This window comes from Aedes albopictus, chromosome 2, assembly GCF_035046485.1.
Source record: "Aedes albopictus strain Foshan chromosome 2, AalbF5, whole genome shotgun sequence".
Lineage (NCBI taxonomy): Eukaryota > Metazoa > Arthropoda > Insecta > Diptera > Culicidae > Aedes > Aedes albopictus.
In genome coordinates this window covers 385,930,679-385,944,384 of record NC_085137.1, presented here as the reverse complement: position 1 = coordinate 385,944,384, position 13,706 = coordinate 385,930,679, and the positions used below count along the sequence as shown (strand labels likewise).

The following is a 13,706-nucleotide window of genomic DNA, read 5'->3' as shown; positions in this document are numbered from 1 at the left end:
GCACTATGCCGTGTGTTTTTAGAGCTGCTACTGGGAAGTCGTCGACTCCTGTTGCTTTTGAGGTATCTAGTGCTTTTATTACATTTAGCACCTCAGACTGTGAAGCCGGCCTTAGGTAGATGGATCTATCAGAAGTTTTCATAGTATTAAACTTGTTTATATCGCCATCCGAGTTGAGGCTATTTGCAATCCCTTCTTCGACAGTCGAAAAGAAGTCATTGAACATATTTCCCACGTGCTTAGCTTCGGTTATCCGGATTCCTCCAATTTCTAGTTCAAGCCGTTTGTCCTCAGTCGTCTTGTTCCCAATGAGATTGTTGATCCGATTCCACAGTTGCTTAGAGTTGCTCGAAGAAAATAATCGTCGATAATAGGCTGCCTTGGCATGAAGTTTGGCGTCAGCTAATTTTTTGTTAGCATGCTTCAGGAGATTCTTTAATGGCACATTCTGCCGATCGCTTTTCCATCTTTGGAACAGATTGCTGGAAATTTTTCCAAGCTTCCATATGTCGAAGTTGTACCATGGACAAGAATTCAACTTCACTTTTACTTTGACGGATACAGTCTTAGAAAAAGTATCTTTTAGTTGTTTATAACGGCTCGTTATTGCTAAAATTCGCTCGTTGGGTTGGAGATTTTCAAAATCGTACGACTCGAGAAATGTTCGGAAAAGATTGTTCACTTGATACGTATTAACGAAGGTTTTTGTTAGCGTTTTCTCGACTTTACCAACAGTTAGTTACACATTTGGACTCGTCGACATGGCAGATGACGTGATCAAGCAGATTGTTACTCTCCGGCCGTGTTTCAAAGGTGTTGGTTACAACCAAGTTGTAGCATTTCAAGAGTTGCAGATATTTCTGAACACCACGAGATTCTGTGTTATTGACGGCCAAATTCATGTCACCAAGGAGAAAGCAAGGTATTCTTGTATCTAACGATGATGCGATGTCCTCGATGAGCGAAACAAAACGATTCACAGAGAAACCGGGCGGTCTGTAGATCCCATGAACCATGACCTGCGTTTGAGTTCCGACAATCTTAACAGCAATGTGATGGTAACCATTATCCTGCGTTACGTCCTTTAATTCGAAATTTATGCCATTCCTGATGAAAATAGCTAGACCACCAGAGGAGTTGTTGCGACACGAATGAATACTTTGGAAGCCTGGAATATTGTAGAATTGTGATCTACCATTCTTAATGCACGTTTCTCCAACCACCAGGACATCCACCAATATGTTTAAGCTTTGTAGGAAAATTTGTAGCGAGTCGAATTTATCTAGTTGATTCAGACCACGGATATTGATCTGCAGCATGTTCAGTCCGAGATCGTTGGAACCGACAAAGGAGTTCATGCGGTAATTTTTGGCTAAATTATTCAGTTCCATCTTATTTGTTATCCTAGAACAGCTCTACTATAGCCCCTATTGCATGTTTGAGGTCAATTTGTGAAGATCAGCACGGGATCGAACTTTAATCGGTTGGGAGTTCGCAGCATATTTAACGTAAATTATACCATTCCTCCCAGGCCAAACGTATCGGAACTTCAGCTCTGGCTGTTGTAACTTAATTGCTTGGAAAATTTCAATCGAGAGCGGAGAAAGATCATCTCGAATGATTACTTTGTTAGTCCACCCAGATGGCCAACGAACATTCCGGATCATGGACACAGTTAAGGCTCAAGCATCCGTCATCATTTTTCGGAAAATAAAAAGCAGTTTTCTCGCTGCAAATCAAAACAAGGATCATGAAAATATATTCACTGCATTATATTGCTCATGTGGAGTACAGTGAATATATTTTCATAGCAAAAACTGTTGTTTTGAACGAAAAAACTGCTTTCAAAAGTTTGATGATGACGATGATTTCAATGACGAAAAGTTCAACGTTAAAGAGCCAAATTGCTTTTTCCTGGCTAGCAAGCACTCTTTTGCATGGACGTCATTGAATTTCACTCGTATTAGGTTATTACCCTCTTTACTTGCTGACAATCTGGTGCATGAGATGATAGAGTTCTTTTCATTCATGATCCCTAGGGTATGGCACATTGCCTCGACAAGAGACTCAGTGTTTTCATTCGGTACCCTTGGAAGACCCATTATTATTGCATTGGATGACAACTCAGATCGACGATGGGAGTCTAACTCGGCTTCCTGTTTGTGCACAGCATCAGTTACTGTCTGAGTTTTGCTTGAGATAGAAGCTAGTGCTGCCTTCAGCTGTTCGTTTTCGGCCTTTAGCTTTCTGACCTCAGACTTAAGCTTGACTATCTGATCACTGAAGTCATCCAGTTTATCCGAGAGAAATTGTTGACCACGTTCAATATTCATCAGAACCTTGTTCGTGTGATCATTTAACGCTCTCGAAAGAAAATCTGGCAACTCTTCTAATTTAACGTGTGATTTGGAAGTCATTGTGTTCGTATTCACCAAGAGATGGCGCTTTACGAGAGGTTGACGACGTGCGGATGTGGGCAAATAATTACTCGAAACGTCAAGCACACTCCGAAAGAGACAAAATTGATCGTACTCACACTACTGTCGGGCAAGGTCGATTGGTATACTGCAATCAGATGGTCTTCCTTTGGATGTAGTAAGATGTAGTTCAGCCGATGAGCAATGCCGATGTCGAAGCCGATGAGGTGACGTTAGAGATGTGGTACCTTTGAATGTAGTGGGATGCAGTTCGATCGTTGAGCAGCCGGTGACGTCAAAAACGTTATCAGGTGCGGCGAATACAGCCAAAACGATCGGAGACCAATCAACAGCAGATGCAAAGGGTCAGGGTGGTGGCGGTGGCGGGATGTGGAAATAAAACAGCAGACGAAAATGGATCTTTATTGAGGCCTTATTACAATGACGATACAGCGACAAGATATGATCCGATGAAGTTTTCTCAGCCAATTCTTTTAACGGCAACAGCAGCAGCAGATCTTATGAATATGTTTGGTGTATTCGGTCTTATGAGAGATTTTGGCAGCAGCAAGTTTTTGTTTGGATCAGATGCGTAATCGGGAGCAGTGGGTAGCGGCGGCAGTGGCAGATGGCGATAGCAACGGTGGGTAGCGGTGGGCAGCGAGTGGAAGCAGTGGCGTTTGTTTGATTGTTAGATATTCACAATCACAGCAGCGGGGGCAGATCTTATATGCACGATTTCTCAAGCGATTCTCTTCATATCGAATTAATCGATATCACGCAAGGCGCAGCAGCAGCAGCGGAACTGACTAAGGATGCAGCTTTTAGAGATTCGTTATGTTTTCAGCACTTATTTCGATTTTTAGCGGAGCACACAGAGCAACAGTAACTACAACCAAGCAGTGATGCCAGTTTTGATGTACATACTGCTGACTTCAAAGCATTTAGCGCCGATTTCTTCACCTCGGCTTAACTCGTAAGCCAGGCTTACCCATACAGTTAAACCTGGCTTAACGCCTAAGCCAGGGTGAAGAAATCGGCCCTTATGTCGAATTCGTTTTTGAACCTGGGTTGGAACTGGATTGGCGGAAAATGTGTAAACAAACAAACGTCAAACAAACTCAAACAAACTTTAGTACAAGCGAAACCGAAGTCGGGTTGGGGTTGAAACTGTGATCTCATCCAGTTCCAACCCAGGTTGGAACTGAATCAAAAACGAAAACGACATTAGTGATGCTTGGCTGTCAGACAATATGCAAATATTTGAAAGCCTATAGTTTCTTTGCAAACATATATTGAAGCATTCTAAAATTGCTTGAATTTCTGCCTGGAATACAGTTGGATACTTTCCCATGGGTATCGACAGGTTTATCCCTGGGCCAGTTACTCCTGCTCCCACTTTGTTGTTCAATTTTGAACCGTCTGTATAAAAAATAATCGATCCTGATCGAAATTCTGGACCACCGACTCGCCACGAACTTCGTTCAGGGTCATAAACTTTAAACATACGGTCAAAATTGTACTTTTTCTCCATTCAGTCTTCGTTGTTCATAACTATGGAGTTTATGCCAAAAGTTTTTAGAATACTAAGATGCCCTGTTCGTGCAACGGGATGGACCCAACTGTTGTGATCTTATAGATAATAAAACACGAGCGAATTATTCGCCGTCCTGCCATGGCGGAGGCATTGAGTATACTACTTTATTGTTATTATTGTTCACAGGGAGCAGTAAGTACAGACATACACTTCACGCATTGTACAAACATGCCCATTAAGGTCACCTTTCAAGAGGTTCGTCAACCCGGGAGCTTCTTGACAGCTGCCGAACAACGTCAGCGTACCTAAAAATTTTGGTCCGGGTGGTACTGTCAGATTCAAAGCGGCAAGCGCTACTTTTGAAAAGGACGAAAACCGACAATAACAAACCGAATAAAAAATATTAAAACATTAAACAGAAACCTTTATTTGACGTTTCCGCTGTTTTTGTGGTAGATAAATGCAAATTAAGTGCGGCATAATGAATTTATTTACTAGAAGCGAAAATTATATCTATAAAACAAGTAAAGGCAACGAAATCGGTTTTCATAAAATTAATAAGAAACTCATGTTTTCATCTAGTGTGGTTATTAAGCACCAGCAAGTAATAAATTTGGTTACTTATGCTAACATTTTACAGCTACATATCTGGTGGCCAAGTCAAAATGGAAGTTAAAAACAATTATTTGCTGATATTTTTTTGTCGGGTTTGATCTTCAGTTTGGTCTAGCATGCGCAGTCACCAATTAATATGGAAGACCGTTTAAACATGTACTTTTATTACATTTCTTACAACAAGAAAAAGAAAAATCAAAATAATTTCAAGTTTTTGCGCTTCTGTTGAATACGTCCTTTTGATACGAAACGCTAGCCTCTTGTTGGCTTCCACTCACCACGAAACAAAAAGATGTTTTCGCATGGAAAAAAATTGTTGCGTCAGTGAAGGATGGACCCGTTGTTTACGAACAGTAGCGACATCTGCGATTTGCAAGTAGGTACGCGAAACTGAGCTCATCTGTCAAGTTACGGGGGGGTTGAGGTTCGTAGATCTTTTGATTTCTAGAGCGCTCTTTTCAGCTTCAAATTGTAGAAATTGAAGTAATGGAAGCATGTGTAATAAAGCATCCAATGCCAATGAAGGGGTGCTTCTCAATGCTCCAGTTATTGAGAGAGTCGCTAGTATTTGTAATCTTTCTAGTTTTCTCTGAGCGACGGATTCTGTGGTTTTCTGCCACCAGACCACCCAAGTAACCACAAGCATTATATCATTGCACGAATTAGACTGAATATCAACCTTTGTAATGCTAAATGCAGTAATTCCACACTTGTCATGCAATAATCCTTTAGATTGGCATTATCAATGTAATGATGCATTGCATTTTTCTTTACATTAGGGTTCATTAAAAGGTGATATAAGATAATTCAATAACTCAACACTTCAAAAACTAAATAAATGCAATGTACAAACTAGCAAAGTTTGCTCTAACAATACAATTATAAAAGCTTGACTCTAATGGTAAACAAATGAAATCAAGAAGATTGAACAACTTTACGGTCAACTCTAGCGGTCTTCAACATTTCAGATTCGACTCCCGACCAACTTAATCCCCGTTTGAGCCACCTATCAACGACAGCTAAACCTTTTTAGAGATGACCTTTTCTGTAGGCTGCTATCACATGCCAATAATGATGGAAATCACAATTAGCGTATGAGCAGTGTGCGAAGGGTGTTTTAAACGAGGTTTTATTTTTCTTATATTGATTAAATATCTTCTAAAATGAATTATGTATTTATCAGTAATTTATCAGAATGTGATAAAGAATACTGTATTGTCATATGTAACATAGTCGTTTTGCCCTCTACTGCAATGATTGAGACAGAAGAACAGTTTCCTTTTAGTTAATGAAATATCTGTTGTTTTCACTGCAGCAGAAACGGTTCGAGGCGCTAGCACGTATGGAACTCATCTAGCGGTCTTCAACACTTCTGGTTCAACTCCCGACCCGGCAACAAAAAAATGATGGTTAAAACATTCATGTGTGGGGGCATCAGTGCTGTCGATAACGAAACGGTGCTAAAAATAGATTTTTGTTTTGGTTTTTCGTGTTGCACGTATTAAGCATGTGCAAATGCAAATGTACAGCACATGCATTTATGTCACTTTAGCAATGGCTGTCAACGTGCTGCAGTATGTGGCACTAATTTGATTTTAGTGGGGCCCTTTTCGACTTTAATATTGCTTCAATGAGGTGTTTAAAGTAATGAAGCATTATATACACAATTTTAAATATAAATATATGGCAAAATTGATGCACTTATATACGGCTTCGTGGTTACTTGGGCAGTGAGGCATAGGTAATCCTGGGTCTCACGATTGCCGAAAAGATCCAATAAATCATTTTCGGTTTCAATCCCCACTACTTACCAAATGTTTTTTTTGCTTATCCAACGAGCATTTGTCGCTTTTGTGATTATCTGCTCTAGGTGTGAATTCCAATTCAGTTTGCTGTTAAGGACTACTCCGAGGTACTTGACTGTATTTGAAAGATCTATAGATATGCCTTTCAGGTATAAATTATTTATAGAAAATTTTCTCCTTTTTGTAAATGGTACAATAGTAGTTTTTGAAGGATTTACATTTAATCCTTCCCTATCACACCACGATGAGATACAATTTAGAGCAGTTTGCATTCTGTTTGCGATGATTTGTGTTACATCCCGTAAACGAAGTATTTCTCGTAGTAAATAATGACGACCGAGTGTGTTCATAGTCAAGCTAAAACTAATTAATCTTTATTGCTCCTCATACATTCTGTCCTCTGTGCTTCTCACTTTATTTGAAAACCCTTCGAGGGGTTCGGTGCTTTTACCGAATGGCTTACAAGTCACTACAATTTGGTTTTATTTCCCACGCACTATTATGACTCCTCATTCTTGTTTTCGATCGAATCCACTTTCGAACGAAAAACGTTCGCATTCCCGTTTACGCCAGCAAAATCAAATGGCCTACTGATTCGATCGAACCAAAAACGTTCGAAAGTGGATACGTCCGTAAACAAGAATGAGGGTGTATATCCTCTGCGAAACCAATTATTTCAAATCCCTGTGATTCTAAGTTTTTCAGAAGATCATCAACTATCAAAGACCACAGAAGAGGTGATAAGACGCCTCCTTGTGGGTACCCTTTCACTGCTCTAACAGATATAGAGGAGCTTCCAAGGTTTGCTGATATCTCCCTTTTGGCTAACATTTCATTAATCCAATCAACAATACATTTATTGAAACCTCGTTTCATCATGGCCGTTGCTATTGAATTATGAGATGAATCATCAAAAGCTCCCTCAATGTCAAGAAAAGCAGAAAGAGCAATTTCTTGGCATTGAGAGATTTTTCAAGTTTTGTAACAAGCTTGTGTAATGCTGTTACTGATGATTTACCCTCTTGGTAGGCAAACTGGTGTTTGCTGAGAGGATTTTCAATAAGATATGATGATTTTATGTGCTCATCAATTATTTTTTCCATAGTTTTTAGTAGTACAGACGATAAGCTTATGGGCCTAAATGATTTTGGCAGTGTTTTATCCTTTTTATTGGCCTTGGGGATAAAAATCACCCGTACTTGTCGCCACCCTACTGGAATGTAACTTAAAGATAAGCTGGTTTGGAAAAGTTTAGTTGAAATAGGTGCTAAAATCGCCTTTCCCTTCTGCAGTAGTACAGGAAGAATTACATCCCTACCAGGTGATTTGAAGGGTGCAAAGGAGTCAATCGCCCATTCAACTTTCTTTTCAGTAAATATTTGTTTGGCCAAAGTGCAACTATCGTTCCTGTCTCTATTTGATCCAGCTGTTCCGCTCAGTATTTCATGATCATACGTCCTGGTTTCAATAACGCCAGTTTCTGTTACAGCTGAACTTTGGTCTTCAGTTGAATTGATTACTGAACAGGGAAAATGTGTTTTCATCATCAACTCTAACATTTCATTTGCAGAATTTGTAAAAATCCCATTTTCTTTTTTCAGTGTTCCCAACCCGTTAGAATGATCCTTTGCAAGGATTTTTTGCAACCTGGCGGTTTCTGGAGTATTTTCAATGCTTTCACATGTACGCCTCCAGTTAATCCTTTTTGATCTTCTTATTTCTTTATTATAATTAGTAAGGGATTCCTTATATGGGCCCCACTGTTGATTTCGTTTAGCCCAGCTAAACATTTTCCGGGTTTTCTTTCGAAGTTTGGCTAATCGGTTATTCCACCATGGAACATCTCTGTTTGTTGAGCGTTCTTTAGCAGTGCAACTTTTATTAAATGCATTCAAAATCAAATTTGATATTTGTTTTGAACTTTCTTCAAGTTCTGTGCATGATTTTGAGGATGTTTGTAATGTGTTTACTCCAGCTGAATTGTAAAGCTCCCAGGTTGTTTTTCTGGGATCTCTTATAGTTTGTGTGAGTTGTTGACCAGCCTCATACTCGAATAAGATTTGCATATGATAATGATGCCTCATCAGATACATGCCAATTTTTTATTTTTTCCGAGATTTTCGGACTACACAATGTTAAATCAAGTACTTCCTGCCTTATTGCATTTATAAATGTTGGTGCTTCTCCCCTATTACATATGTCTATGTAGATGTGTTAATGTGAGTGTAAGTGATTTTTTAACACCAACTTTGGGAGTGACATAGCTAAGAAATTTGTCACTCCATGGGCCTTTCTTTTTTGGAGGGTTTGGGTACTAGTAGTGGACCCCCCTAAGCCATCGAAATTTACTTCTGCGGCATTTTTGCTATGTTACGTTAGTGGATTGTTCCAAAGTGGAATTTTGTAACAAGTTTCATGTCCCCTCTTTATGTTAAGACCGTCAAATATTCAATATTAATAAATTATTACAGTCAAATACGCATTTGAAAATGCGCATCGTTGTTGCCTATAATGGACCCCACCGGGGTCCTTTATGGGATTATTTAGAAATAGCTTGGCGCCTATAGTGGCCCCCCATTTGATTTCCATGTTGGCTGTCACGCTGCCGACGGAGCCTATAGTGGACCCTTTTAAGTGTTTACATTAAATAGTTAAAATAATTGATTTTTGTGGCCACTGGGCAATTCGTTTGCCAGGAACTGCTGTGGAGCAATGTAATTGAGGTTCCCCCGGTTGAAGTTGCCTGGAAACAGTTGATTTGGGCACACCAAAATACGCTTTTCCTATCCCATGGCGTTTATGTGGTCAGCAAAGACTATTCAGCTATTACCCCTCCTTATCATCGGCTTTGGACTGCCCATTGCCCCACCAAATGCTGCAAAATAAAAATTAAAATTTATGGAAAAAAAAAATGCGAGTACGAAAGGCGACCGGACAAGCGACGGTTCAGGCCTACACTGGCCCATCGTCAAGCAAAATGATCGTACGGTACGTTTAGCGAGGGAGGTTCCAAAAGTCTTGTTACAGTAGATTTACTTTAAAAAATCATCCAGGAAATCCCAAAGAAATTCAGTCAGAAATTTTTTCACAAAAACTTCTAGTGATTCCTGTTGACTTTAGAATGTCCTCTCGAAATTTCTTCAAGAACTCCTTAAAAAACGTGCAAGGATAACTTCCAAAAATTTTGCATGAATTCTTTTAGAATTTACTTCAAGAATTCCTTTAAAAACAATCTTGCATAGATTGTTCCAGAAATCCATCTACGAATTACTTCAGATGTTTTTTCATAGATTCCTCCAGAATTTTTTCAAGCATTCATCTAGAAAACCTTTCATGAATTTTCTCAAAATAACCTCATGGATTTTTTTTAATGATGCACGGATACATTAAGAATCAGAAATTCAGAACTCCTTCAAAATTTTCTCAGAAGCTATCTAGAATTTTCTCCAAGTATTCTATTAGAAATTCTAGAAAAGATTATTAAAGAAATTCCCAAGATTTTTTTTACATTCTTTCATATTTTTTTCAAGACATTTCCTTCCAGAAATTGTTCCAAATTTTTCTACAAATTCTTTCAGAGATTTTTATAAGGATTCTAACGGAAAGGCTGAAAGCCATTCTTGCAGATTCCTGCAGAAATTCAAACAGAGATTTCATCAGAAATTCTCTATAGTTTCTCGAAAGTTCGTCCAGGATTTCCCCCAATCACAGAAATTAATTTAACCCAAGATTTAACCGCCGTGTCGTGTATGTGTCGCGGATTTGTAATGTATGGTGTAAACTATTTAGCTGTCCCGGCAAACATCGTACGCCTGCGTACTGCATTTTTCGACATGCAGTTCTGTAAAGAATTCTATTAGTATTTAGTTTGATATAAAGAATCTTTTTCAAAAGGGATGCAATTCCATGGCGATTTCTCATAAAAATATATTTTGAAATCAGTTCTAAATTTAAAGTTATTTTATTCATATACAACTGAATATTCTTACCTTACCTGCTAACGAAAACAACAGTCACCGACGAAGACCTCAAGCCAGAATTTCCTTCCGTTGGGCCTTCCTCTTTTGCGTCTGCTCCTGTCGCTTCTGCTTATCGATCTGTTGCCGTTTCTCGCGCAGCAGGTGCGCCTCCTTGGAGGCCTTCTTCTGTTTATCGAGCAGATTGCGGTACAGCTTCTTGTGCCGGGACTTGACCATTTTCGCCCGCAGTGCTTCCTCCTGTTTGGTCAGCTGTTTCTGCTCCTTAGGATTTTCCTTGAACACCTTACCGCTGACGACGGCCATTTTCTGTTTCTTCTCCTGGCGCTTCTGTTTGGTGGCGTCTTCTTGGTCCGGTTCTTGATCGTCGTCATCTTCTCGTTCCTCTGCTTCTGCTTCCTTGGGATCGCCACTGTTCAAAGCTTCGGCCTTTTCCTCCCTGAAGGCCTTGACTAGGGCGTAGTCTAGTTGGACCTGCTTGCGGGCTTCCTCCATTCCAAAGTCTTCGTCCTCGTCGTCGGAGATGCCTTCGGCACGTTCCTGCTTCTCGAATTCATCTCCAGCTTGCATGGCTGCTTCCTCTGGAGGAACGTAGATGGCATCGTCTCGATTGAACGGAGACAAATGTGGAGGAAGAACGGCGCCAATGAAGTAGTTATTTGTGGGAAGCAGTTTCCTCTGATTGACGCTGTCGAAGATCCACTGAGGCTGGACGTAGTCCCGGGAGATGTACTGATTGCTGAGGCTTGGACGATCCACGATCTGATGGGTGATGGTTTCATCCGTTTCGTCGAAAGTGGATCCGACAAACAGGTGCTTGTCCCAGGACACTCTACCTCCGAAGCAACGAATAATGAATACCAACGGTTCCCTCGGAACTTCCCGATTGATGAAGAACTTCAAACCCTTGAACAAGTTCTTCAGTTTGTTCAAACTCAGGGCTTCTTCGTGCATTTTGCGAACCTGTTCCGAGTCTTTATCGTTATCCAGCAGTTTCAGGTCGATTTCCTCATCCTCTTCTTCCGCGCCTTGACGATCGGATCTCAACAAATCCATGTTCAGCGCAGCAATACGCTCAGAAACAAAGGTCTCCTCGTTAGAACGGCTCTCATCGGAATCTATAGACACGGAGAACTGCGGCGGATAGACCATGTTGATCGAATTGTACAGCCGATAGTTGACGAATCCGGCCATCACTGTGAAGAAATCTGCAAACGACTTCATGATCTTGAAATCGACATACTCCTTCCTCTGCGGCTGGAACGGATAGTAGTGTGGAACGATCCAGGTCACCAGCTCGCCCTTAATTTCCGCCTGGAAGTAGTAGCCCTTGATCGAAACGAACACCTTCCGGAGCGCCTTGGACGCAATCACGTAGTGCATGAACTCAATCGTAAGCCGTCTCGCCAAGCTGGTGATCTCTCTCGTAACGACCTTCATAGCCGGGAACGTGCTGAACAGGAACAGCAACGTCATGCAATCGTCCAGCTCTTTGATCGCATCGATGAACGTCGGGAATCGCTCCTTGATAATGTGATCCAGCTTAATCTCCGGATAGTTGGCCATCCGAACGTTCTTCAGCAGATTGTTTCCCTTGGCACGAGCATGGGCGATTCGTCTGTTGAAAATCTTCCGATCTCGCAGCGTCCATACGATCGGTTCGTGCAGCAGAAATGTTATGTCCTTCCTGTGGTACAGAATCTTGATGTCGGTGCTTCCGCGCTGGGCAATTACTCGGTGTTTTGGTTCCCGCGGATAAATACCCTTTAGGATGCACAGCCGACGGAAGTCCTGCATCGAGAGCTGCAACTTTCGCATCGCGGCCTTCCGGGTCATGTACTGGGCACCCTCGCCGGATTGGTACTGGGTAGGGAAGAAACGCAAAATCCGTAAATAAACATAACCTTCAAAACGCACAGGGAATTCAACTTACCTTGTGATTTCGCTTGACCATTGTGGACGGCCGGTTTTTTCGTAGCGGAAGTTAAGAAAAACTACTTATTTTTCACTTTTATACACTTTTCCTAATAATAAACCTCTATTTTCCAAGTAATTCAGGTTTATTTTCTCAGGATGCAGTCACAAACACAGAGCATGCTTGCGACTTGGTGCTGAAAAAGAATGTTTTGGAATGTGTCCTGCGGTCAGCCACGTTTGTTATGACAGTTGGCTTAGCACCAATAAAGATGCGAAACGATATTTGAGAGATGTTAAACAATTATCAGCCAGGGCCGCATTTCGGGTAAAAAATCATCTGTAAAACTTATATAGGCCTTCTCAGCTGGCAGGTCCGTGTATGCCACTGTTTACAACCGCCGAACAAAGGCGCAAACGCTAAACTGTCATTCTCGTAGGAGAACTGTCAAAGGCCCGAAAAATCAGCTGATTTTAGACGTCAAATGAAAAGGCCTATTGGTTTTCCGAGGGGGTCGACAGTAATAGCACAGAGAACAGACATCTAGGCTAGAACAAATTTCATTCGGAAATTTGTGTAAGGATTTGAATCTTTACTAAGCTATTTTACGAGACGTCCTACCGGTGGGCCACTAATTGTTATTGTTTGCATTTGATGTTTTTGTTTTCGCGAAAAGTAGCATAACATTTGGTGAGCGCCAATCAGATTTTAGCTGGCAAAGATGTTTCGGTTTCTAATGTGGCATGTATCAATCCCCCGAGCTGCATCATGTTACTAGCAGATGAAAAAACATCCCCACGGTCTACGGGTATTGATTATAGTGGATGGATTGACGCATTTTCGCAGCTAAATGAACCCCGTTTGTTGGATGGGCCTGTATCACATGTTATGCTAGCGAAAATGTAAATAAATGGGCCCAGCGGTTGGACTTCAAAACTGGTAAACATTCAAAAAACAGCTGATTTGAAACGTCTCATAAAATGCCTTCTTGAGTAAGGTTGCAAACCAATACACGATGACAACACTAACGCCCCCAAACACCATATTGCCACAGTCAGTGGTGAATTGAAACATTTCAAGTGGTGAATAAAATTAGTATGGAAAATCAACCGATTGCAGCGCCACGCTATTGCCACTTGTGTTGCCGATTTCAAATGGCTGTTAAATTCCTTACACAGTTTCGAAACTGGACTTGAATGTCTGTTCTCTGTGGTAATAGCACAGACAAACAGACGTAAAACTTGAGAAATTTCCATCGACCACGCTTTTAACGATTATTTTTAAATTTTCATAGATGTGGCTTTCACAACCAGAGCCGCGCGCATCGTTTTTCTATGCGTTTGACGTTTCACGCCTTCTGTCGACGATATTGCACAACACAGTGATTCGTGCAACTTTTCCACCAGGTGATGGTAGTGTAGACTGAGTGATGGATTCCCA

General features: G+C 40.9%; 1 protein-coding gene across 1 annotated transcript; it reads right to left on the bottom strand.

Moving 5' to 3' along the window:
* Positions 1–10,316: 10,316 nt before the first annotated feature.
* Positions 10,317–12,489, bottom strand: LOC109399413 (pescadillo homolog). Its single transcript, XM_019671851.3, has 2 exons — positions 12,285–12,489; positions 10,317–12,214 (listed from the first exon to the last, which is right to left on the bottom strand). The coding sequence occupies exons 1-2, from the start codon at positions 12,303–12,305 to the stop codon at positions 10,403–10,405; spliced, it is 1,833 nt and encodes a 610-aa protein (XP_019527396.3). The 5' UTR covers positions 12,306–12,489; the 3' UTR covers positions 10,317–10,402.
* Positions 12,490–13,706: the final 1,217 nt, after the last annotated feature.

Coding starts and splice junctions, on each gene's coding strand:
- LOC109399413 (XM_019671851.3), bottom strand. CDS start 12,305: ATGGTCAAGCGAAATCACAAG. Junction 12,215..12,284: donor TGGTCAAGCGAAATCACAAG/GTAAGTTGAATT, acceptor TTCCCTACCCAG/TACCAATCCGGCGAGGGTGC.